Consider the following 25,412-nt stretch of genomic DNA (forward strand, 5'->3'; position numbering starts at 1 on the left):
GTCGTTTCCTCAAAATGCCAAGTCTAGAGTTTCTACATGACCCAGCCATTCCACTCCTAGTATACGGTCCTGAGTGTGTACACCTAAGAGAAATGAGAGCAGTGAGGCCATTCTAATTCAGAGACGTTCAAGCGCGTCCCAACACTCTGAACTGCAACTCCCATCAGATTACGTCAGTCCCGCGCAGCCCCATGGGAAACGTAGGCCTTCCACACTGTCTTGGACGCTTTTCTGTGCGTCGGCTGGCCACGCTGCCGTCAAGCGCTCACTGTCGCAAAAGAACCTTCCCTGCGCCGCTCTTTTCCCTTCTGCCGTCAACCGTGACTTAGCTTCGCTCGCAGACGGCTTCACCACGGGACTGAAGAGCGTGACAGAGCGGTTTACGACAGTTGCTTTGTGGCAGTGCCGGGGGAGGAAGATGGCGGCCACCTTAGTAGCCGCTCGAGGAGTGGGGTCCGCGCCGGCCTGGGGTCCCGAGGCCATCACCCCGGACTGGGAAAGCCGGGAAGTCTCCACAGGGGTGAGGAGGCACTCGGGGTTCAGGAGATGTGCCCAAGGCTTGATGCGATGGGAGGATGAGGCCTGAGTGGGTTGGAAAACTGGAGGGCGGGGGAGGGAGGTGGTCTGATGCGCTGTAGCAGGGAAGAGGTATCCTGAGGATGTTGGAGAGTGGTGTGGGAGGGAGGCTGGAGCGCGGAATCTTGCGGGACGGGGGTTTCAGGCCAGGATGGGCCTCTGAGGATCGGAGGACTGGAGTTGTGGTATTCTGCGGGGGTGTTCGGGCCCCCAAGGAGACCTGATAGCGGTCGGTGGCGCACGACCTGCCCACTCCAGGGACTGCACTGAGGCATCAGTGAAGTTTGTGTATGCGGGAGAATGGGGAGGAGGGCCAGATTCACCCCGTTCTCCTTTCTCCCAGACCACTATCATGGCCGTGCAGTTTGAAGGGGGCGTGGTTCTGGGAGCCGACTCCAGAACAACCACTGGGTGAGCTCAGGGCAGATACTGGCCGGTCATCCCATCTTTTCCTTCCTTCCTTCCTTCCCTTTCCTTCCCTTTCCTTCCCTTTCCTTCCCTTTCCTTCCCTTTCATTCCCTTTCCTTTCCTTCCTTGCCTAGCAGTCCGTCCTTACCCTCCACGACCCACCGCGGGAAGGGAGGTTTCTCCCCTCCTTGGACTTAAGGATTGGCTCCAGCTCCTACTGCTTCCCAGTTTTCCCACTCACCCTTTGGTGAAATTTTTGCAAAAGTCTCTTCTCCCGCTGGCTTCAGTTTGGGTGAGAGCTAGTGGGAACTGCTGGAATTCCTATTCCTGAGCCCCAGGGGTGGGTAGTAATGGGATGGGGGTGGGAGACAAGTGGGTTCCGCTCCCTCACTGTGCTGCCCCCCTGCAGGTCCTACATCGCCAATCGAGTGACTGACAAGCTGACCCCTATCCACGATCGTATTTTCTGCTGCCGCTCAGGCTCAGCAGCCGATACCCAGGCAGTAGCTGATGCGGTCACTTACCAGCTTGGTTTCCACAGGTACTTGTGGGCAGGGGAGGGGCAAGTATCTGCAGGCAGTTGGGACCCAAGGTGCTAAGTGGCCCGACTCCCAGGTCCTGATGCCGTCTTTCCTGTCACTCGCCTCATCCTCTAGCATTGAGCTGAACGAGCCTCCGCTGGTACATACAGCAGCCAGCCTCTTCAAGGAGATGTGTTACCGGTACCGGGAGGACCTGATGGCGGGAATCATCATTGCGGGCTGGGACCCCCAAGAGGGAGGGCAGGTGAGACGCCCCCGCCCCACCCCCAGCAGAGCACTGGAGCCAGGCCTTTGAGCCTCTCCCCACCCCAGCCATTTTCTATTATTCTTCCCAGTCTCTACCTCACTTACCATTAACTCCTCCCAGACTGATCCCACTCAGACCAGTGTATGTACGTGTGTTGCCGAAGGACACCTGATGACTCCTCTCCCCCTTCCATCTGGCAGGTGTACTCCGTGCCCATGGGGGGTATGATGGTAAGGCAGTCCTTTGCCATTGGGGGCTCTGGGAGCTCCTACATTTATGGCTATGTCGATGCCACCTACCGGGAAGGCATGACCAAGGAAGAGTGTCTCCAGTTCACTGCCAATGGTGAGAACTTGGGTTTCTGGGCCTGTGAACTCCAACCCGCACGTCCAGGCCACTTTCTCGTATCCATTCCTCGTTCCGTGTAGTGAAGCCAGAATCTCACTCTGACCCCAGCTTTCTTCTTTTGTTCACAGCTCTTGCCCTGGCCATGGAGCGGGATGGCTCCAGCGGAGGGGTGATCCGCTTGGCAGCCATCGCGGAATCAGGGGTAGAGCGGCAGGTACTTTTGGGAGACCAGATTCCCAAATTCACCATTGCCACTTTACCACCCCCCTGATGCCTGGAATTCTAGGATACAATGAGAGACACCCCATAGTGACGTAAAATTCAATAAACAGTTTGTCCAAGAGGATCTGCTTTGAGGTTCTTTTCTTGACCTCAAGCCTGTGCTTGTTTGGCCCACTCCTGTGTGTACAAAGCTCTGCTCTGAGCCGAGAGGGAGATAAGCCTTGGCAAGAATGGTTTTCAAACCGCTTTCTCCAGACTGCCTTCCCCCACACTCCCTTTCCTCCACCATACCCAGGTCCTTAGGACACCAAGGTGTGGTTGAAATGGGGGCTCCCACAAATGGCCCACCTCCTTCCCTGCTCAAGCCCAGGGTGGAACTCAGATTCCTGACTGGGACGGGGGTCACCTCCCCTCAGCCTGCCTCCTGCTTGTCGTCATGGCTGGCTACTGACCCAAAGGCCAGAGGACAGCAGATCTCCGGCCCAGACTCATGGTCCCCTCCCTATGCACTCACTTCTGTCACCTCGTCTTGTCAGGAGCAGCAGCATGACTACATTGGCTTTGGGGACAAAGGTGGACCTTGTTTGCAAATAGCGTTTAAGATGAGTGTTGAGCGGGAAAGGGGGCCCCCGGGAGCGCTGTGGGCCAGCCCTGAAAGCCATCGTTCCCACGGGGGTGTGATGCTGAACCTGTATTCAGCCCCTGGGATGGGAGGCTGAGAGTAGACTCCGGGCCCCCAAGGCTATCCCCACTCAAGCCGGGGACCTAGGGGAGCTCAGTGTGCGCATTCGCGGTGCCTTAGTTTTTCCTCCACTCTGGGGATAAGGGAACTGTAGAAACCATGTTGGAAAACATGGTTCTAGAATACGGTCCTGCCCTGGAGGGTTTTGGAGGTTACCAGTGAGGCTTCCTTAAGGAGGTGGGAGGTCCTGGATTAAATAAAGAGCAGAGAAGGACTTCCGATCCCAAAAATGTCCCTCAAACTTAAAATAACCCATAGAGAGGGGCACCTGGGTGGCTCAGTCAGTTAAGCGTCTGACTCTGGATTGTGGCTCGGGTCCTGATCTCAGGGTCCTGGGGTGGAGCCCCGTGTCCCCCTCTGTGCTCAGCGGGGAGTCTGCTTCAGGATTCTCTCTCCCTCTCCCTCCCAGCCCCCCCCCCCGCCCTGCTTGCTCACACTCTCTTTCTCTAAAAAATAAATAAATAGATCTTTAAAAAAAATAAATAACCCATAGAGAACTTTTGACTTTTCTGCAAAACCTGTTTACCCAGTCCTCCCTCCCTCAAGGCGTCTTCGCTTCCTCTGTTCCCCGCACTCTGCAATGAGCCGGACAGTAGTAGGTCCTAAAAACTCCGTCTGCTTCCTGCCGTTTCCGTCAGCGGTGTGACATTAATTTCAGGGGTATGACACAGGGATTCGACAACTGCACTGTGCTCGGTGCACGCCCATCATGACTTGCCCGCCGGATGGCAGTGGCCCGGTGCCCTCCCGCAACCTTTTCCACAGAGCGACCGGAATGGTCTTTCCGTGTAAGTGAGAGCATGTCGTCCCCTGCTTGACCTTCCTCGATGTCTCACCAGCCCGTCTGGGATAATATTTTAGCTCCTCACCGTGGCCCAGCTGCCCCAGCAGGGCCCCCCAACGGTGACACTCTCGTCACTGGCTTTTTTCCTCTTCCCTAGGACCTCAGGGGTTTCGCACTCACACTTCCTGTTTTTCCTGCTCAGGACTCAGCCTCCCTGATTTTTTTTTTTTAAATAAACTTTTTTTTTTTTTTTTTTAAGGCATCTCTCCACCCAATGTGGAGCTTGAACTCACGGCCCCGAGATCAGGAGTCACGTGCTGTACCGACGGAGCCAGCCAGGCGCCCCATAAAATAAACTTTTTTAGAGCGGTTTTAGGTTCACGACAGAACGGAGCGGAGGTTTCCTGGCCGCCCCGCCGGCCCTCACACGCGGCTCTGCCTCCCCCACTGTCAACATCTGTCGGAAACAGCGAATCCACACGACACGGGGGTTCCCAATTTTCACCTGGCTCCTTACCACTCGGGTCTCAGCTCAAATGCCACCTTATCAGCAGCTCCTCCCTGACTACCTTGGGGTTCCAGAAGCGCCCCCTCCATCCGGCTCTCGCAGTACCATGTAATTTGCTCCGGAGCAGCGTTCACCGCGCTCTCTCCTGGCTCGTGTGTTTACTTACTGTCTGTGAGAAGGGCAGGCGCTCGGCTTGGTCCACCGATGTGTCCTCACTGCCCGCCAGGGAGTAACGAATGTGCTCCCTCGCCTCACCCCCAGTCCTGCCCGGCCTCCAGCCGCCAACAGCTCACCGCCCTCCACTCTGAGCTTGACCTCGGCACACCCCACACCCGCTTCTGCAGGCCCCACCTGGGCTCCCCGTGAGATCGGCTGCGTCATACTCACCAGCCCCGCGCCCCCTCCCCTACGTGCCTCCCTTCCCACCTCGGCCCCAGGCCCCAGGCCCCAGCCCCAGCCCCTAACCACCACCTCCTCCCCGCACCCCCCCCCCCCCCGCCCCAACATGCACACATGCACACAACACTGGGCAACTCTGAGTGTATTTGACAACAAGGTCAGAGGGACGGGGTCCAGATGGATCACAGAGAAGACTGGGGAGGGAAGGTTGCCAAGCTTCCTGGAAGTTCAGCCCCTGGTTGTCCCCGTCACATGGTGGAGTCGTTGGCGGACGTCAAATGGTGGAGTCGTTGGCGGATGCGAGGTCGTGCAGCTGGTGGCGGAAGGAGAGTCGGGCTTTCCGGCTGAAGTAGGCGCCAGACCCCAAGGACGGTACCCCTCCCTCGGCCACGATGGGGGCCGGGCTGGGATTTGGATCTGGAGGGACGGCGGGATCCAGGCCTGCAAGGGAGATTGGAGGAGGAAGAAGGCTGTTGTGGGCCAGCGTTCTCCTTCCTTCCCTGCAGCGAGGAGGCAAGAGGCCAGGGAGGGCCCTGGGGCAGGGAGAGGGGCCGCAGAGAGAGAGCAGGGCTGCTTTCACTGGCCTGCGACCTACACGTGGTCACCGGGCCTCACCCGCGCAAGGGCTCCCGTGCTCGCCGGGATGCTCTGCTGTCACTGGAAGGTGTTAACAATTTTTTTTTTTACCAGGGGGCTTCGCTTCCTCCTTTTGCCTCGGCCAGTCCTATGGAGAAGTCCACCTCCCACCCAGGGAAACAAATGATTCCTTTCCCTTCACTGCTTTGAACCTTTACCTTTCTCCCCAGAGTGAGCGTGCCCACCCGTTTTCCTCGGTCTACCCCCCGCCCCGTACCTGCTCCTCTCGCCGTCCCCCGCTGTCTCCGGCACCCACACCATGGGAAACACCATGCCCCCTTGAGACCCATCTCGACAGTGGAGGCGACCGGGATGCTGGGAACGGCCAGGAGGGCCCCAGGAGGAGGGGTGTGGCTTCCAAGCCCCCCCACTGCGGGCCCAACTACCACTTAGCCTCAGACCGCCTGGTGATTACAGGCGCCAGGGGGTGGAAGGAGAGGGAGGAGGAAAAAGGTGGACGGGCGCCCCATCCAAACACCTCTCCTTCTGTGCCCCCCTTCAGCTGGGGCGCTCTCTGGCCGGCAGGGAGAAGCAGGAGGATGCTGGGAGGGTGGATGGCAGAGGCCGACGCCAAGGGGCTGGCACACACGGACGCATCGCGGCAAAGGCCGACGACTCAGTCCCAGCCTGGACACTGCTGGGGGTTCATGTGTATTCTGGAATGAGAATCCAGAATGCCCAAGACGTACGAGTTTAGAGAACGGTCTATTTTTGTAGAAGGAGACATTGTGCAGGGCGGGGAGACGTTGGGTTCTCGCTGAACAGCCCGGTAGCTCTTGTACCCTTCTCGGAAGATGGCTGTCGTGGATTCACGAGGCTGTCCCAGGCAGATTCAGGGGACTTGTACACGTTACCTTCTTTCATCTTGCCCACGATCCTTGGAGAGGCGCGTTATTACCGTCCTGCTTCCGCAGCTGAGGAGTTGGAGACACGGAGATCCTTCGGCAACTTGCCCAAGGTCACGCAGGCAGTTAGAGCTGGAACTTCTTACCCCTGCCAGGCTGACCCCGTCCCCTCTGAACCCCATGGGGTGACCTTCAGGCACCGATGCCCTCAGCCAGGCCTGGGGGGGCTGGAGCGCCCGCGGCAAGGACCCTGACCGCCCCCAGCCCGGGAGGGCTGTGCGAATCTGACCCCACCCTTCCCTGAGGGTGTCCTCTACTGTCTGACTTAGAAATCTGTTTCATGCGGCGCCTGGGGGGCTCAGTGGTTAAGCGTCTGCCTTCGGCTCAGGTCATGGTCCCAGGGTCCTGGGATCGAGCCCCGCATCGGGCTCCCTGCTCCGCGGGAAGCCTGCTTCTCCCTCTCCCACTCCCCCTTCTTGTGTTCCTGCTCTCCCTGTCTCTCTCTCTGTCAAATAAATAAATAAAATCTTAAAAAAAAAAAAAGAAATCTGTTTCATATTTCTAAAACAACTTGATGGAAGCACAAATCTCCATGCACGTGAATACACACATCTGCGTACAGTTCTAGGAGTCTTAACAAGTGTATACACCCAGGGAATAAACCACCCCAGTCAAGGTACTTGACGTTTCCGGGCGCCTGGGTGGCTCAGTTGGTTAAGCGACTGCCTTCAGCTCAGGTCATGATCCTGGAGTCCCGGGATCGAGTCCCGCATCGGGCTCCCTGCTCAGCAGGGAGTCTGCTTCTCCCTCTGACCCTCTTCTCTCTCATGCTTCCTATCTCTCATTCTCTCTCTCTCTCAAATAAATAAATAAAATCTTTAAAAAAAAAAAAGATACTGGACGTTTCCATCACCAACTCCCCTTAACGTGCTTTGCTGTCAACCTGTCCCCTCCCCCAGCCACAGGCGCCCACTGATCTCGGTTCAATCCGTAGAGATCAGCTCTGCCGGTTTCAGAACTTTATGTGAATGAATCGTACAGTGTTAACTTTCTTGCGTCTGTCCGGTTTCTGCCGGCATAACGGTTTTGAAATTCACCCAGGTTGTATGTATTTGCAGTTTCCTTGTGTTTTTTTGTAATGACCGTTTTATTGATATAAATGACATACCGTAAAATTCACCCTTTAAGAGCTTTCCATCACCCTCAAGAGACCCCGCGCCCCTTGCCTGTCGCCCGCCTGTTCCCTTCCTCCCCGGCTGGGGGCCACCACTAACCCACCTTCTGTTTCTATGGATGTCGTATGAATGAACTCCTACACTATGTGGTCCTTTCTGTCTGACTTCTTTCACTGAGCATCCTGTTTTCAAGGTTCGTCCCTGTTGTAGCCCATGTTCGTACTTTATTCCTTTTTACAGCTGAGTAGTATTCCGCTGTGCTACACCACATTTTGGGTATCCATTCATTAGTTCTTTTTTTTTTTTAAGATTTTATTTATTTTTGTTGTTTAAAGATTTTATTTATTTATTTGAGAGACAATGAGAGAGAGAGAGAGAGCACGTGAGAGGGAAGAGGGTCAGAGGGAGAAGCAGACTCCCTGCGGAGCAGGGAGCCCGATGCGGGACTCGATCCCGGGACTCCAGGATCATGACCTGAGCCGAAGGCAGTCACCCAACCAACTGAGCCACCCAGGCGCCCCTCCATTCATTAGCTGATGGACACTGGGCTGTTTCTCCGGTTTGGCTATTTGAATACCACTACGAACTTATTTCATTGAGCATTATAACCTCCAGATCCATCCATGTTGTTGCAAGTGGCAAGATCTCATTCTTTTTTATGGTTAATATTCCTCTGTGTGTGTGTGTGTGTTTGTGTGTGTGTGTGTGTGTACCACATCTTCTTTACCCATTTCATCAATCAATGGACAAATGCTTGTAAATAACACTGCTATAAACATAGGGGTACATATATCTTCAAATTAGTGTTTTCATTTTCTATGGCTAAATACCCAGTAGTGAAGTTACTGGATCATGTGGCATAGCTCTGCTTTCAGTTTTTTGAGGAACCTCCTACTGTTTTCCATAGTAGCCGCACCAATTTACATTCCCACCAACAGTGCACGAGAGTTCCTTTTCCTCCACATCCTCACCAATACTTGTTATTTTTTTTTTTAAAGATTGTATTTATTTATTTGCGAGAGTAAGAGAGAGCATGAGAGGGGAGAGGGTCAGAGGGAGAAGCAGACTCCCTGCTGAGCAGGGAGCCTAATGTGGGGCTCAATCCCAGGACCCTGGGATCATGACCTGAACCCAAGGCAGTTGCTTAACCAACTGAGCCACCCAGGCACCCAATGCTTGTTATTTCTTATCTTTTTTATATTAGCCGTTCTGACAGGTATGAGGTATCTCACTGTGGTTTTTATTTACATTCCCCTGATGGTGAGTGATGTTGAGCATCTTTTCATGTGTCTCTTGGCCATTTGTACATGTTCTTTAGGAAAATGTCTATTCGGGTCCTCTGCCCATGTTTAAATCAGATTGTGTTTTTTGGTGTTGAGTTGTATAAGGTTTTTTTGTTTGTTCATTTGTTTTTGTTTGTTTTTTTTTTAAGCAGGATCCACGCCCAGCATGGAGCCCAACACAGGGCTTGAACTCACGACCCCAAGATCAAGACCTGAGCTGAAATGAAGACTCAGACACTTAACCAACTGAGCCACCCACACACCCCATAGAAGTTCTTTATAGATTTTGGATACTAACCCTTTACTGGATCTGTCTTTTGCAAATATATTCTCCTATTTAGTAGGTTGTCTTTTAGTTTTGTTGTTTCCTTCACTGTGCAGAAGCTTCTTATTTTGAGGAAGTCCCATTAGTTTATTTTTGCTTTTTTTTCCCTTGCCTCGGGAGACGCATCTAGAAAGAAGTTGCTACAGCTGATGTCAGGGACCCTACCGTCTGTGCTTTCTTAGGCAGTGAGGTCTCTGACCTCAGGCCTCGCATTTAGGTCCTTCATCCAGTTGGAGTTTATTTTTGTGCTTGGTGTGAGAAAGTGGTCCAGTTTCCTTCTTTTTTTGCATGGAGCTGTCCAGTTTTTCCAGCACCATTTATCAAAGAGACCGTCTTTTTCCCACTGGATATTCTTGCCTCCTTTGTCGTGAATTAATCGACCGTACAGGTGTGGGTTTATTTCTGGGCTCTCTATCCTGTTCCATTGATCTATATGTCTATTTTTGTGCAAGTGCCATGCTGTTTTGATTATATACTCAACGCTTAACATTTTGAGGAACTGTCTTCCCAGGTGGCTGCACCATTTTACACTTTGTTTGCTGTGATTGCTGAGTAACAGTACATTACCACAAATTAATCAAAATCAAAAACTTCTCTTTAAAATGCACCATTATTTTATTTTTTATTATCTTTTTTTTAAAGATTTTATTTATTTATTTGACAGAGAGAGACACAGTGAGAGAGCGAGCACAAGCAGGGGGAGTGGGAGAGGGAGAAGCAGGCTTCCCGGCGAGCAGGGAGCCCGATGCGGGGCTCGATCCCAGGGCCCCGGGATCATGACCTGAGCTGAAGGCAGACGCTTAACCATCTGAGCCACCCAGGCGCCCTATTATTATCTTTTTAAAAAGATTTTATTTATTTGACAGAGAGAGAGCATGAGCAGCAGAGGGAGAGGGAGAAGCAGACTTCCTGGGGAGCAAGGAGCCCGATGCGAGACTTGATCCCAGGACCCTCAGACGCTTAACCGACGGAGCCACCCCAAAGCGCCATTATTTTAAACACACATGCCCCGTTCAGTGAGAAAGTGTTTGTGATACATGTATCCGATAAAGGATTTGCATCCTAAATATAGGGGTGCCTGGCTGGCTCAGTTGGTAGAGCCTGCCACTCTTGATCTCAGGATCCTGAGTTCAAGCCCCCTTGGGTGTGGAGCCCACCTAAAAAAATTAGAAAATAAAGTAAAAATACAAATTATATTAAAAACTCGTAATTCAATGATAAGACATGTTTTTTTTTTTTTATTTAGCAACAGACCAGAACAGACACTTTGCAAAAGATATACAAATGGCCAATAAGCACATGAAACATGGTCAACATCATGAAGCATCAGAGAAATGCAGATAGAACTGCAGTGATTTACTACTTTACGCTCATTAGAATGGCTAACCCTGAAAAGATGGACAGCGTCAAATGCTGGCCATGCTGTGGGACAACTGGAACTAACATCCCTCGATTTGGGCGATGCAAAACGGAACTCCCATTTCGGAAACCAGTTTAGCAGTTTCTTGTAAAGTTAAAATACACTTCCTACACGACCCAGCAACTCCACTCCTAGCTATTTACCCAGGAGCAAGGAAAACGCATATGCACACAAGGACTTAGGCAGGAATGTTTATGGAAGCCCTATCGCAACAGACTATAAACAACCCAGATGTCCCTCAAAAGGAGAGATAAGGAAATCTGCATTTAAAAAAGAGGGCATATTTTGCCTCTTACAACCTAAGAGGTTCCAGGCTCCCCCCTGGACTGTCAGTCCCCGGGGAGCGGGGAGCTCGCTCACGGCGGTTCGCTCAGAGTCCGGCCCGGGGCCAGTGCGCGGGAGAGCGTGCACAAGAGCAAGCTCGCAGGCCGGTGCACACTCCCGAGCCTGGGGCCACCCTCCCCTCCGCAGGCCTTGCCCGTCTCCGCCGGCTGCGGGAGGGGGCCGGCCGCGGCCCCGCGGCGGGGCGGGGGGGGGGGGGGGACGGCGCGTACGCTCGGACCGACGGCGCGGGGCGCGCAGGCGGCGGGGCGGGCCCGGGGCGGCGGGGGCGGGCCGGGGCCGACGGGGCGGGCGCGGAGGTGCGGCCGGGCGGCCCGCCCCCCGGGGGCCGGCCGTGAGCGCCCGCCCCGCCCCGCCCCGGCCGCCCGGGTGTGGGCCCGGCTGGCTGCGCCGCTCCCTCGGCTGGCGGACCCGCGCGGGCGCCGGCTCGGGCTGCGGGTGAGGGGCCGAGGAGGGGCGCCGCGGAGGGCCCGCACCCGGGGGGGGGAGGCGGGGGTGGCGCTCGGGGCCGGCGGGGCTGCGGACTCAGCTGCACGCCGAGATTTCGGGGTTTCCCTCCCCGGCGGGGCGCGCAGACTTCCTCATTCCCGCGGGACCCCCTCTCGCCGCCGGCCGGGCCTGGGGCCCAGGTTCGGGGCCCAAGCGGGCCTGGCGGGAGTTCCTGGGCGCGCCGGGTCCGGGCCGGGAGGCGGGGCTGAGGGATTCTGGATGCGGGACCCGGGTACCGGATGGAGGTCAGAGGCGGGTCCGCGGGGCGTTGCAGACTGACGGGGAAGAGGGGCTCCCGTGGGAGGTGGAGGAGCGTGCTGCGGGGGGGGGTTGCTGCAGGGCCGAGCACCTCCCTGAGGCCTCCCCATGCTCCTAGGATGGCGGAGACCCCCTCGAGCCTCTTCCCCTCTGGGGGCGACCTGGACTCCAGCCAGTTGCATATGGAGCCCGATGAGTTGGACACTCTGAGGGAGGGAGAGGACCCAGGTACGCAGGGAGGCGGCAGGAGGGCGGCAGAGAGCTCCCAGGGTCCACACTCTAACACTTTCTCTCCTCCTAGCTGACCGGATGCACCCCTTTCTGGCCATCTACGACCTGCAGCCTCTGAAAATGCACCCCTTGCTGTTCGCCCCTGGGGTCCCGGTCACGGCCCAAGTGGTGGGCACTGAAAGATACACCAGTGGATCTAAGGTGGCTGGGCGGGTGCCAGGGAGCTGGGCAAAGGGAGGGCTGCGAGCCAGCGAGTGGACCACCACTCAGTGCCTCCCACCCCCAGGTGGGGACCTGCACCCTGTATTCTGTCCGCTTGACGCATGGCGCCTTTACCTGGACGACCAAGAAGAAGTTCCGTCATTTCCAGGAGCTGCATCGGGACCTCCTGAGACACAAAGTCTTGATGAGCCTGCTCCCTCTGGCGCGGTAAGGGGACCCATCTGCTTCCTGTGAAGGGCAGGCGCTGCCACCCTGGGGCAGGCAGCTCGGGCTTCCCCTGCCCCAGCCCCCATCACTGCTTTCTGCCTGTTGCCTTCCCCCCCAGCCCACATCTTCTCCTGTCCCAGCTACTTTCCTGCCCCAGCTCTGGCTGCCGCACCCCCTCCCCTGACCCCCGTTACCAGGAAACCTTCCCATCCCAGCTCTCCCTGTCCGTGGTTCGGTGCCAATAGCTCAGCCTGGCTGGATGCCCAAAATGCCCTTGGCAGCCTCCCTCCTTTTCTTGTCTCTGTTCTGAGGATCGGGGGCCCTCTGCCAGCCTCCAGGCCTCCCCCAGGATCCCATCTCTAGTGCTGCAGGAATCCAGGCTCTTCCGTGACCCCCCCTCCCCCATCTCGTCCACAGCTTTGGTGTGGCCCACCCTCCAGCCCAGGAGGCCACCAACCGAGAGATACCCTCTCTGCCCCGAGTGGGTCCCGAGGGCTCCACCAGACATGCGTCCAGCAAACAGGTGCGACCAGACCCCAGGTCTGCCGGGAAGGCATGTGCTGTGCAAAATGGCTCTGGTCCCATCTGCCTCTGTCTCTCACTCCTGCTTCAGAAGTACCTGGAGAATTACCTCAACCGCCTCCTGACCATGTCTTTCTACCGCAACTACCACGCCATGGTAAGGCCCCAGGGGCTGGATGCTTGTGCTGTTTTAGGTGGAGCAGTCTCAGCAGACCCCGGGCGGCAGAGGCCCCGGTCCGCTGAAAGCCAGAGTCTCTCCTCTGAGCCGTCGTCTTCCTCTGCAGACAGAATTCCTGGAAGTCAGTCGGCTGTCCTTTATCCCAGACCTTGGCTCCAAAGGACTGTGAGTGTCCGGCACCCTGTCACCCAGTGGCCGCAAACCTGTGGATCTCTCCCTGCAAAGGAGGATAGGGAAAGACTTGCAGGGAGTGGGCAGGTGGGGGGGCCGGTGGGGGGCTCGGGATTCCTTTCGGGGCATCTCCTCTTGATTTTCCCCACAGGGAAGGAGTGATCCGGAAGCGCTCCGGGGGCCACAGAGTTCCTGGCCTCACGTGCTGTGGCCGAGACCAAGTTTGTTACCGCTGGTCCAAGAGGTGGGTCCCAGAGCAGAGCCCCTGAGCCGTGGGGCGGGGGGCAGGGGTGAGGAAGGAGATCCCAAGGGCCGGGAGGAACGGACGGAGCCCTTCCGCTCCAGGTGGCTGGTGGTGAAGGACTCCTTCCTGCTGTACATGTGCTTGGAGACGGGCACCATCTCCTTTGTTCAGCTCTTTGACCCTGGCTTCGAGGTGCAGGTGGGGAAAAGGAGCACAGAGGCGCGCTACGGGGTCAGGATCGACACCTCCCACCGGTAAGGCCTCCTGGTGTGGACGGACACCGGACACCGGACACCGAGGGGAAGGAAAGGAAGGATTTCCAGCCCCTGGAGCTGGCCTTGATTTGGAACCAGGGAACTGGTCTGGCACATGCCTGCGAGTGCTCCTAGCACCTGGGCCTGGGCAGGGGGTGTTGGGGGGGGGGAGTAGAAGCCTCAGACAGCGACTCCTGATAGAAAAGAAAAGGCACTCCACTCATTCATCCATTGATTCATCCATTCATTCATTCATCCACCAAACGTGAGAGCCTGGTGCAAATTTCAGCACCAGCGACCCAACTGTGACCCAACTGTGACCCAACTGTGACCCAACTGTGCCCTGCCCCGCCCTGGGGGGAGTCAGGAATGAGGGACTAAGGCAGGAAGTGGAAAAGAGGGGACAACCGGAGAGGGGAGGTGTCTGGGCAAGGCCAGGGGCGTGAAGGGGGAGGGCTGAGGTCCCCTTCGTTCTTCCCGCTCAGGTCCCTGATTCTCAAGTGCGGCAGCTACCGGCAGGCGCGGTGGTGGGGCCAGGAGATCACCGAGCTGGCCCAGGGCCCAGGCAGAGACTTCATACAGCTACACCAGCATGACAGCTATGCCCCGCCCCGGCCCGGGACCCTGGCCCGGTGGTGAGACACTGACGTCCCTTCGGAGCCAGTCCGGGGGCTTCGGGACCCGCCTGGTGTTTTCTGAGTCCTCGATCCGCTTCTATGTCCTCGGACCCCTTCTTGACTTCAGTACCCACCCCTTTGGCTTCTCTGGTCTCCTTGGCCATCTGACCTCTAACCACACTGATACCTAATTCCCTCTGACCTCTCTGACCCCCGCACTCGCTAATCTCCTCTGACCCTGACCGCTCTCTCCTGTGACCTTTTCAACTGCCCTTTCCCACGCTGTCTCTCTCTGTGCCTTAGGATCTCTTCAAAACTCTCTGGTTCATTCATTCATTCAGTAAATGTTTTCTAAGCACCTACTGTGTGCCAGGCCCAGTGGCAGGAGGAATAAGACAGCCCAGTAGGTGACACAGTCACGAAGCAATGGCAAGTTGCCATTCTGGAGGTAGATACGGAGCCCGGGGGCGGGGCTCACCCCCACGTGTGGGGACCTCAGGATGCGCTTGCAGGAGACAGCATCCTCAAGGACCAGGACGGCCCCGTGCCCGGAAGCTGGAAGTAGCCTGGCGTCTTTGGGAACCGCCAGAACTGACCCTTGCGGTGGGGGAGGGGGGAGAAACAGCCAGAGAAGGGGGGGCGGGGCCTGGCTGGGCTCCCCATACTGAGCCAAGGCAGCTGAACCTCATCACAGGCAGGAGGGAGTCAGGGAAGCCTTGTTTTCTTGAAGATGCTGTGGACATTTATTATTTTAAAGATTATTTATTTATTTATTTATTTAACAGAGATAGAGAGCATAAGTAGGCAGAGTGGCAGACAGAGGGAGAGGGAAAAGCAGGCTCTCCACCGAGCAGGGAGCCCGACATGGGGCTCAGTCCCAGGACCCTGGGATCATGACCTGAGCCGAAGGCAGCCGCTTAACTGAGCCACCCAGGCGCCCCTATTTATTTATTTTTTTGGGGGGGGGTTAAACAGAAAGATGCTGCTATCCGATTTTATTTTATTTTTTTCCTTTAAGTTTTTTATTGTTATGTTAATCACCATACCTTACATCATCAGTTTGTGATGTAGTGTTCCATAATTCATTGTTTGTGTGGACATTTATTTTTTAACACCAGAACTAACAGCTGATACTTACGGAGTACTTACTGTGCGCTGGGAACTGTCTGAAGTGTTTTACGTGTGTTATTAAGTCCTCACGCGAACCCTGTGAGGCAGGTACGGTTGTCTCCATTCTACAGATGGGAACACTGAGGCAGGGAGAGGTTGAGGAACTTGCCCAAGGTCACACAGCCTGTAAACCGTGGAGCTGGGATTCAAATCCGGGCAGGCTGGGCCAAGAGCCCGCTCTTCATCATCACACTAGATTATTAGCTATTAGAAAGTCAAACAAGGGGCGCCTGGCTAGCTCAGTGGGGGGAGTGTGCGACTCTTGATCTCACAGTCGTGAGTTCGAGCCCCACATTGGGTGTAGAGAGTGCTTCAAAAGAGAAAAATCTCAAAAAAATACATAAACGAAATAAAAAGTCAAACAACACGGAAGCATATTTTTTTAAAGATTTTATTTATTTATTTGAGAAAGCACAAAAGAGAGCAAGCATGAACAGGGGAGGGGCCGAGGGAGAGGGAGAAGCAGACTCCCCACTAAGCAGGGAGCCGGACGTGGGGCTTGATCCCAGGATCCCGGGATCATGACCTGAGCTGAAGGCAGACGCTTAACCGACTGAGCCACCCAGGTGCCCTGGTTCTTTCTCATCTTAAACGATGCTGCAGTGAACACAGTCTTTGCCTAAGCGTTTAATAGGATGCATTCCTAGAAAGAGAACGACTGTGCATTTAATGGTATTAAAGAGTATGTGTGTTTGATATTCTGATAGATAAGGCCAAGCTGACCTCTAAAAATGCTATAACCAATGTATATTCCCGTAGTCGAGGAGAATACTCACTTCCCCACATGCTAATATTGAAAGTTGCCAGTGATCTTTATTTTTGCTAACCTCGTGGATTAAACACGTTATTTCATCTTAATATCACTTTCCTTCTTCACTAGTGAGATTGAACATCTTTTCCTATGAATGACCATTTTAATTTCCCCTGTGAACTGTCAGTTCTTACTCTTTGCTCACTTTTCAGTTTGCTCATGTGTCTTTTTCTTACTGATTTGTTGGAACTCTTTACGTATGATGTATTAAACCTTCCAATCGTTAGTCATCTTTCGTTTACTGTGTCTTTTGTGATTTTTAATTTTATTTAGCTTACACTGGCAAGTTTGTCCCACTTTGATACATGGGATAATACCATCTGACTGCTATGATCTTTGACCCTGCTGTCTTGTCACCTCTGATCCATGACTGTCCTCTGGTCTTCACTCTCCAGAGCTTTCTGGCTTCTAACTCCCCTGACCTCCTTGGCTTGGCCTCCTCCCCAGGTTTGTGAATGGGGCAGGTTACTTTGCTGCCCTGGCAGATGCCATCCTACGAGCTCAAGAGGAGATTTTCATCACAGATTGGTGGTGAGTAAGGGAAAAGCTCAAACAGGAAGGGGCAGGATAGGGCCTGCGGGGGGGATCAGCTTACGGGCCAGCAGAGGGAGGGGCCGGGCCGGGGAGGAGCGGCTGGTTGCTGGGGCTTAGCTTGCCTCTCACCTCTCCTGCCCCAATGCCAGGTTGAGTCCTGAGATTTACCTGAAGCGTCCGGCCCATTCAGATGACTGGAGACTTGACATTATGCTCAAGAAGAAGGCGGTGAGAGCCGTCAGGCTGGAGGGGAGGCGTGTGGGACTGGCCTGTGCGAGGAGGTTGGTTAGAAGGGACCGCTGCGTGGGAGAAGGTCGGGAATCTCAGGCTTCCCTCTTCATGCCCCTCCTGTACCTGGTATAGACTGCTCTCCCAGCACCCGTCACACTTTGCTGTCTTACGTGGGGGTGTACGTGTCTTGTCTTTCTCACTGGACGAATATGGCTAGTTTCAGTACGAGGCACCGTATCTGCCATGTTGGGGGTATCCGTAGATGTTAATGGACGGACAGACGGATGATGGCGAGTGGGGGCCAGTGGACGGATGGATGATGGGAAGGGGGACAGATGGAAGGATAGGCAGTCGGAAGGGGGTGCCAGCAGGAGGGGGGTGGATGATGGATGGTATATCGGGGTGAGTAAATGGTCGGGAACACGGGTGGACAGATACCGATAGGCAGGTGAGGAGCTCTGTGGATAGATGAGCAGGTGAACAGGCAGTTTGCCCATGGCCGAGTTGGGTGCGAGCATCATAGCAGGGTGTGAGCGCGGAGGCTCCCCAGGCTGAGTGGAGGTCCACACAGGAACCCCGAGCCTGGGACAGGGTTTGGGAGGGTAGAAAGGGGCTGTCGTGAGAGATCTGAACCCCTCCCCACCCTCACCACCAGGAGGAGGGTGTCCGTGTGTCCATCCTACTGTTTAAGGAAGTGGAGTTGGCCTTGGGCATTAACAGTGGCTATAGCAAGAGAGTTCTGATGCTGCTGCACCCCAACATAAAGGTGACTCGGGCGTCAGAGACCCCCACACCAACCACGGCCCTCCCGCTCCCCCCCAGGCTTCCCCATTCCTTCTCCTTCCATCTTCCGGGCCTCCCTCCCAGTGCCTCCTGTCTTCTCTCACTGAAGCCCACCCTCGTGAATCCCCCACACCTGCTGCAGGTCATGCGCCACCCGGACCAGGTGACCCTGTGGGCCCATCACGAGAAGCTCCTGGTCGTGGACCAAGCAGTGGCCTTCCTGGGGGGGCTGGACCTCGCCTACGGCCGCTGGGATGACCTGCACTACCGCCTGACTGACCTCGGGGACCCCTCTGGACCAGTGGCCCCACAGGTAATCCCCTAGGCCTTGCTGAGCTCCCCGAAACACAGCCTCGACGCACACCCCCTAACCCCTCCAGTCGTTCCAGGCGCTGCCCACATCGGGGTTTCTCTTTCTGGGGCCCCGGGAAGGTGCTTCGGAGTAGACCGAGTCCCTCCCCCGCCCCCACGCCCGCCCCCCCCCCCCCCGCCCCCTGCTCCTCGAGGATAGTGAGTGCTGCCGAAGGGGGGCCCAGGTCCGACCCTCTCCGTCTCACTCTTACTCTCTGTGTCTCTCTGTCTCGCAGTCCTTCGGTGCTCCTCTCTCCTCTTTGGCCCTGGCTTTGTATGGCCCCCCGTGACCTCTCCTTGCCCCCGGCTTGGGTGTGTTCCCCTACAGCGTCCCACCCTGGGCTCCGACACTCCAGGAAGCCCAGACCTCTCGCAAAACCAACTCTTCTGGCTGGGCAAAGACTACAGCAATCTTATCACCAAGGACTGGGTGCAGCTGGACCGGCCTTTTGAGGGTGAGGGTCCCCTCCTCCAAAGCCCCCAAGAGCGGGGAGTGGGGCAGACGTCCGGGTCGGGGCTGTGAACAGGATGAGCCGGGTCAAGGATAACGCGGCCTTCCCTCTGCTCGGCTCCTTGTCTCCCTGCCCCAAGTGTCCCCAGGAGACCATCCCTGACCTCGCCCCTGATTCTCCCGGGACCCCCAGATTTCATTGACAGGGAGACCACACCGCGGATGCCGTGGCGGGATGTTGGGGTGGCCGTGCACGGTCTCCCCGCCCGGGACCTGGCTCGGCATTTCATCCAGCGCTGGAACTTCACCAAGGTGCTCACTCCGCCCTGGGGGGGCTGGAGGTGGGGAGGAGCCACCTCCCACTGACTGCGATCCCTCCACCTCAGATGACCAAGGCCAAGTACAAGGTACCCATGTACCCCTACCTGCTGCCCAAATCCAGCAGCACAGCAGACCAGCTCCCCTTCACGCTCCCAGGGGGGCAGTGCGCCACGGTGCAGGTGAGCCTCCCCGTTTCAACCTGTCCTCAGCTCTCCCTCCCTTCAGCCCACTCCCGCAGATCTGAGAGCCTCCCACACCTGAGGTCAGGAGCCACCTCACATTCCCTGTCCCACCCCCCACCCCCCAGGTCTTGCGCTCTGTGGACCGCTGGTCAGCAGGGACTTTGGAGAATTCCATCCTCAATGCCTACCTGCACACCATCAGGGAGAGCCGGCACTTTCTGTATATCGAGGTCTGACGGGGGGGGGGGGGGTGGGGGTGGGGGGGCAGAGAAGGGAGGGGGCGTCGGAGGAGATGGACTGAGGATAGCAGTGGGGTCAGTCCTGCAGGGCTGGTGAGGCTGGGCCTGGGGAGGTGTGCAAGCCCAGGCCCCGGTCGGGGAGCCTCGGGGAGGCGCTGGCGCCAGAACGGAGGGCAGAGGGTAGGGGGCAGCGGCCTGGCGGCTGATGCCTGTCTTTGGTCCCTGCCCCAGAATCAGTTCTTCATTAGCTGCTCAGATGGGCGGACCGTTCTCAACAAGGTGGGCGATGAGATTGTGGACAGAATCCTGAAGGCCCACAAGTAAGGCGGACTGGCCAGAGGATCGGTTTGTGGGCGTGGTTTAAGCCTCTGGAGGGGCGGGGCTTGGGGCTGGCCCTGCTTCTGACTCCGCCCCCTTCCCCAGCCGCGGGCAGTGCTTCCGAGTCTACGTGCTTTTGCCCCTGCTGCCCGGTTTTGAGGGTGACATCACTACAGGTGGTGGGAACTCCATCCAGGCCATTCTGCACTTCACCTACAGGTGACCCCCCCCGCCATGGCCATCCACCGGTGCCCCTGTCCTGACTCTGTCCCGATCCTTTCCTGCTGGACTTTTGAGGTCCACCTTTCTCCAGACATCCCCCAACCCCTCCCCCAGCCTCCACTTCTCTCACCCATTCTTTTCCCTCAGGACCCTGTGCCGTGGGGAATATTCGATCCTACATCGCCTCAAAGCAGCCAGTGAGTGCTGGGGGTGGGGGGTTCAAGCCCTGGACCCCTGGGCAGGGGAGCCTATCATTCTCGCCGGGTTCTGGGGTTACTGCTCTGGGATCACGGGTAGCCTTCGACTGTAGGGAGAAGTGTGGAGAATAGGCTCTAGACCTTTTGAAATGGGGAGGTAGCTGGGACAGGGCTCCATCTGCATGTGAGGGCACCGGTCACCTCACCCCCCCCCCATCTTTCTCACAGTGGGGACAGCGTGGCGAGACTATATATCCATCTGTGGGCTTCGCACCCACGGTGAGCTGGGCGGGCACCCGGTCTCAGAGCTGATCTATATCCACAGCAAGATGCTCATCGCCGATGACCGGACAGTCATCATTGGTTAGTCCCACATCTGGACCCCTGGCAGCGAGAGGAGGGTGGGGTGGGGTGATGGAGACCGGCCGGTCCTCTGGTAGAGGGTCCCCCGGGGCTCAGGCAGACACAGCGTGTCCTGCACCCGTCCCAGGCTCCGCCAACATCAATGACCGCAGCTTGCTAGGGAAGCGGGACAGTGAGCTGGCCGTGCTGATCGAGGACACAGAGATGGAGCCATCCCTCATGGGTGGCAGGGACTATCAGGCGGGCAGGTTCGCCTTGAGTTTGCGGAAGCATTGCTTCAGGTAGAGCCGGGATGGGGTGCTGTGGGGGAGGTGGAGGTCGGGAGGTGGCTGGTCTGCCTTCTGGGCAGGTGTGGAGCTTACTGGTAGTAGTGGAGTCCCCAGTCTGGTTTAGGGTACCAGCAAAGTAGGGCTATCAAAAAAATGAGAAACAAATATTCTAAAAATAATTTGGTAGTTTTTCAAAGTAGTGATCCAAGAAGAGACAGATTAAAGCTCTGTTGGGCTCGTTTACCCTTCTTTTACTACTTAACAATGTGTTTATATTGAATCACCTGGGTTGGCACAACATAACTTTTCTAGCGGTCAAGCTCCCCAAGGATCTTTTTTTTTTTTTTAAGATTTTTAAATTTACTTATTTGTCAGATTGAGAGAGAACACAAGCAGGGGGAGTGGCAGGCAGAGGGAGAGGGAGACTCCCCACTGAGCAAGGAGCCCGATGCAGGGCTCGATCCCAGGACCCCAGGATCATGACCTGAGCTGAAGGCAGATGCTTAACCGACTGAGCCACCCAGGCATCCCAGGTTCTCCAAGGATCTTAATCTGACCTCGTGGGGACCCTTTTGTCCTGTAGTGTGATTCTTGGGGCAGATGCCCGGCCAGACCTGGATCTCCGAGACCCTGTGTGTGATGACTTCTTCCAGCTGTGGCAAGACACAGCTGAGAACAATGCCAACATCTATGAGCAGGTGGGCACCGACGGGGGGCTGGCTCTGTGGAAATCCATGGATTGTCCTGTTCGGGGTAGGATGGAGAGAGCCCCACCACCGAGCCATTCTCAGAAGGGAGAAGAGGGTGTCGGGGGCATATCATGGGGTTCAGCGGCTCGGGGTCAGTGTTGGGGGGATGTGGTGTGGGGACTGGGGGCGTCCAGCCCACTTGGGCTTTTGGACTGTTGGCAGAGTCTCTCCAACTGTGGCTTCTGTGCCCCCCGCCCACAGATCTTCCGCTGCCTGCCATCCAATGCCACGCACTCCCTGCGAGCACTCCGCGAGTACGTGGCCGTGGAGCCCCTGGCCACGGTCAGCCCACCTCTGGCCAGGTCTGAGCTCACCCAGGTCCAGGGCCACCTGGTCCACTTTCCCCTCAAGTTCCTGGAGGATGAGTCTTTGCTGCCCCCCCTGGGGAGCAAGGAAGGCGTGATGCCCCTTGAAGTGTGGACATAGCGGCGGCTCCTGCCCGGGACAGCTTACCAGCTGCCGGGCTCCACCGAGGCTGGCTCCCTGCCCCAGCCCTGAGGACGGAGGGCAGTGCCCTCTGAGACCCAGGGCTGGCAGGCAGGCCTGAAGGGGACTAGAGAAGTCACAGCAGCGGACCCTCCCTTGAGAAACAGCCAGAAGAGGACGCTCCCGACCCCGGGCTGGGGAGGCGGGAGAGTCCCGGAGAAATCTCCCTGCTGCCCGGCTGAAACCACTGTTCTGGAGAAGCAGACCTCCGGCTGGCCCTCCCGAAAGCCTGGGGAAGCCTGTCCCTGCAGGAGGAGGCCGGCTCTGCCCTGGGCCTTCCATTGCTCCCTTCCTCCTCCTGCCCTTGAACCCCTCCCACCCCACGCCCTCTTCAGGCCCATCACTGCCAAGATGGAGGGAAGGATGAAGCCTCTCCCGGCTTCGGCCCCCACGGTGGGGAGGGCAGGGTGGGGCGCACACTAACTCCCCCCACCCCCACCTACAGACAGACACTAGCTTTGTATCCGTTCAATAAGCATTTCATAAATAAAGGCATAGAAGAGGTCCCTGCCTCTTCCTTGGCCAATCCGAGAACCGAGCGCTTGCCTCCCCCTTCCGGCCCACACGAGCACTGGGCCCCCGCACCTTCTCACCACTCAACTCCTGTCTCCTTTTTGCAGCTTCGTCTCTACTGTATTTGTAGTCTCAGGAGCTCGGTCACCCAGCTGCTGGGAAGAGGTGTTCACAGTGCACCTGGCTAGCAGGAAGGGTAGGGCCAAGCCTGGAGAGCCAGGGAGCTGGTGCTTCCCTGCACAAGAGGGGCCGGAGGGGCGGTCTCTTGGTCCTCGAGTGACAGCAGGGGAAGAGGCTCAGGGAAGCCCCTTGGGGAATGGTTAAGGGCGTAGGCTTGAGGGCTGGAGGAACTGGGCCCAGATCCTGGGCTTGTCATGACCGAGGTGACCCTGTCAAGTCCTATCACTTCTCTGGGCCTCAGGGGTCCCAACTGGGAAATAGGAATAATCCCTGCACAGGTGGCTTGCTGTAAAGATGTAGTCACCGACTTAAATATTTATCGAGCATCTACTCTTTGCCACACATGAGCAGGTGCTCAGTAGCCGCTTGTGGCTGGGGGCTTGCTAGCATATCGAACAGTGCAGGTGTACCCATTTCCATGACTGCACAGAGTTTGCTGGCCAGCGCCTCTCCAGACGGAAGGGAGGCAGATGCACCCCGGAGATATTGCAGGTCCGGTTGCAGACCCACCGCCGGGAAGGCAACATGGCGGCAAAGTGAGCCGCATGACTTTGTTGGCTTCCCAGGGCTTGTTAGGGTCACCCTCTTCATCAGTTGTACTTTCCTGCGCTTCTAAGAAGCTGTATTCTGTTGGGTAAACATTGTCATACCCATTATGTCGCATTGCTCTGTGTTAGACATCCAGGGCGCCTGGGTGGCTCAGGAGGTTAAGCGACTGACTTGAGCCGGCCTCCTCCTGCAGGGACAGCGACTCGGCTCAGGTTGTGATCTCTGGGTCGGGAGATGGAGCCCTGCGCTGGGTTCCATGTTCAGTGCGGGGTCTGCTTGAAGTTCTCTCTGTCTCTCTGTCTCTCTCTCTCTCTCTCTCTCTCCCCCCCCCCGTTTGCCCTTCCCCCCCGTTTGCACTATCTTTCTCTAAAATAAATAAAAAAATTTTAGGGCGCCTGGGTGGCTCAGTTGGCTAAGCGACTGCCTTCGGCTCAGGTCATGATCCTGGAGTCCCGGGATCGAGTCCCGCATCGGGCTCCCTGCTCAGCGGGGAGTCTGCCTCTCCCTCTGACCCTCTTCCCTCTCGTGCTCTCTATCTCTCATTCTCACTCTCTCAAATAAATAAAAAAAATAAAAATCTTAAAAAAATAAATAAAAAAATTTTAAAGATTTTATTTATTTATTTGACAGAGAGAGAGAACACAAGCAGGGGGAGCTGCAGAGGGAGAGGGAGAAGCAGGCTCCCTGCTGAACAAGGCGCCCCACGCAGGGCTCGATCCCAGGACCCATGACCTGAGCCGAAGGCAGATGCTTAACCGACTGAGCCACCCAGATGCCCCAAAATAAATAAAATCTTTAAAGAATAAAATCAAGGGTGCCGGGGTGGCTCAGTCGGTTAAGCATCTACCTTCGGCTCAGGTCGTGATCCCAGGATTCTGGGATCGAGCCCCACATGGGGCTCCTTGCTCGGAGGGGAGCCTGCTTCTCCCTCTTCCGCCCCCCGCTTGTGCTCTCACTCTCTCCGTCAAATAAAATCTTTAAAAATATATAAAAATTAAAACAAAACAGACATACATGCCAATACATGTAAATACTAATGTCATAAAAAAAGTTATGTTACACTATACTGTAATCTATTAAGTGCAATAGCAGTAGGTCTAAAAAAACCCAATGTATATACCTTAATTTAAAAATATTTTAATTAATTATATAAATATTAATATAATACATAAATAATAATGTATAGTTATTATATAGATATTATAATAATATTTAATTATTTAAATAATTGCTGGGGCGCCTGGCTGGCTCAGTCGAAGGAGCATGTGACTCTTGATCTCGGGGTTGTGAATTCGAGCCCCACATCGGGTGCAGAGATGACTTAAATAAATAAAAAGAATAAAAATAAATTAAAAATATTGCTAAAAAATGCTAAACATCACTTGAGCTTTCGGTGAGTCATATAACTGACCACGGATCACCATAGCGAATATAACAATAATGAAGAAGTTTGAAACATTGGGAGAATTACCAAAATGTAATATAGAGACACGAAGTGAGCAGACGCTGTTGGAAAAAGGGCGCCAACGGACTCGCCTGACACTGGGTTGCCATAAACCTTCCCTTTGGAAAAACTACAACAAAAGTAGGTATGCCTGCAAATGGTATGGTCTATAAGAGAGTGTAGCACACAGAGGGTTGAGGAGGGTGACCTCCCAGCGCAGGTGAGAGACGGGGATAACAGAGGGGTATACACAGAGCTCTTCACCTGAATTGTTGGCATTTATTTAAGCTGAGTGGTGGGTAGATGAATATATATATGTGTATATATATATACACACACACACACACACACACATATATATATTCATTTTTTTGTGTGTATCTGAACTATTTTGCAATTAGGAAAAAGTTGAGGGCAGGTCCTAGCTTTTGCCTATCAGTCCCTCAGCCTCGCTCCCCAGTCTGAGAATTGACCACCGGAGCAGAGGGAAGTGGAGGGGAGCAGAGGGAGTAGTTCAGGAAGGCTTCCTGGAAGAGGGGTGTGTGGGTGGGCGACAATGGGGAGAAGGGCGTTGCTGTTGCCTTGCTCCCATCCTTTGAGCCCAGCCCTCCTTTCCTCTGAAGAAACCACTTGCACCCAAGCAATACCCCCTCCCACATACAGCGGTCCCCTGGTACTAATTGGCATCCTGCTAATTAGCCTCATTGTCAGCAGTAAGTGCCTCTTTCCCGAGGGGACCGTTACCTCATTAACCGTGGAGGGGGTGGTGGAGACAGCAGCTGTCCCGAGCTGGGCTGGGTCTGGGTGGGCTTCTGCTTCACACTGTCTGTTTGGTCTATCTGCAAACCTCGCCC

The 25,412-nt window shown here is 55.7% G+C and overlaps 3 protein-coding genes across 3 annotated transcripts; 2 read left to right on the forward strand and 1 right to left on the reverse strand.

Annotated features, from left to right (window-relative positions):
- The first annotated feature begins 383 nt into the window (after positions 1-383).
- On the forward strand, positions 384-2,467 carry PSMB6 (proteasome 20S subunit beta 6). The gene is made up of 6 exons (XM_028125153.2): positions 384-520; positions 920-987; positions 1,394-1,525; positions 1,641-1,770; positions 1,974-2,118; positions 2,250-2,467. The coding sequence occupies exons 1-6, from the start codon at positions 419-421 to the stop codon at positions 2,390-2,392; spliced, it is 720 nt and encodes a 239-aa protein (XP_027980954.1). The 5' UTR covers positions 384-418; the 3' UTR covers positions 2,393-2,467.
- A 2,583-nt stretch (positions 2,468-5,050) lies between these two features.
- Positions 5,051-5,702, reverse strand: CUNH17orf114 (chromosome unknown C17orf114 homolog). The gene is made up of 2 exons (XM_088027249.1): positions 5,630-5,702; positions 5,051-5,217 (listed from the first exon to the last, which is right to left on the reverse strand). The coding sequence occupies exons 1-2, from the start codon at positions 5,700-5,702 to the stop codon at positions 5,051-5,053; spliced, it is 240 nt and encodes a 79-aa protein (XP_087883375.1).
- A 5,464-nt stretch (positions 5,703-11,166) lies between these two features.
- PLD2 (phospholipase D2) lies at positions 11,167-22,358 on the forward strand. The gene is made up of 25 exons (XM_028125145.2): positions 11,167-11,240; positions 11,668-11,777; positions 11,851-11,981; positions 12,067-12,209; positions 12,627-12,732; positions 12,823-12,888; positions 13,016-13,074; positions 13,232-13,324; positions 13,426-13,578; positions 14,064-14,213; positions 16,624-16,707; positions 16,860-16,938; positions 17,597-17,707; positions 17,867-18,037; positions 18,404-18,530; positions 18,720-18,838; positions 18,913-19,026; positions 19,155-19,259; positions 19,500-19,588; positions 19,692-19,805; positions 19,956-20,005; positions 20,234-20,368; positions 20,496-20,649; positions 21,221-21,335; positions 21,588-22,358. Exons 2-25 carry the CDS (start codon positions 11,669-11,671, stop codon positions 21,810-21,812), a joined length of 2,802 nt encoding a protein of 933 aa, XP_027980946.2. The 5' UTR covers positions 11,167-11,240; position 11,668; the 3' UTR covers positions 21,813-22,358.
- The last annotated feature ends 3,054 nt before the right edge of the window (positions 22,359-25,412 follow it).

The sequence above is a fragment of the Eumetopias jubatus genome, unplaced genomic scaffold, assembly GCF_037043125.1.
Source record: "Eumetopias jubatus isolate StellerSeaLion01/CBP00866 unplaced genomic scaffold, mEumJub1_p1.0 scaffold_10, whole genome shotgun sequence".
NCBI lineage: Eukaryota > Metazoa > Chordata > Mammalia > Carnivora > Otariidae > Eumetopias > Eumetopias jubatus.

Bases quoted from the DNA above. Each gene is read 5' to 3' on its own strand.
- CUNH17orf114 (XM_088027249.1), bottom strand. From the start codon at position 5,702: ATGGGTCTCAAGGGGGCATGGTGTTTCCCATGGTGTGGGTGCCGGAGA. The intron at 5,218-5,629 runs GTACGGGGCGGG...TCTCCCTTGCAG, and splicing joins GGGGACGGCGAGAGGAGCAG to GCCTGGATCCCGCCGTCCCT.
- PLD2 (XM_028125145.2), top strand. From the start codon at position 11,669: ATGGCGGAGACCCCCTCGAGCCTCTTCCCCTCTGGGGGCGACCTGGAC. The intron at 12,210-12,626 runs GTAAGGGGACCC...TCTCGTCCACAG, and splicing joins AGCCTGCTCCCTCTGGCGCG to CTTTGGTGTGGCCCACCCTC. The intron at 18,531-18,719 runs GTGAGGGTCCCC...CGGGACCCCCAG, and splicing joins GCTGGACCGGCCTTTTGAGG to ATTTCATTGACAGGGAGACC.
- PSMB6 (XM_028125153.2), top strand. From the start codon at position 419: ATGGCGGCCACCTTAGTAGCCGCTCGAGGAGTGGGGTCCGCGCCGGCC. The intron at 521-919 runs GTGAGGAGGCAC...CCTTTCTCCCAG, and splicing joins GCCGGGAAGTCTCCACAGGG to ACCACTATCATGGCCGTGCA. The intron at 2,119-2,249 runs GTGAGAACTTGG...TTTTGTTCACAG, and splicing joins TCTCCAGTTCACTGCCAATG to CTCTTGCCCTGGCCATGGAG.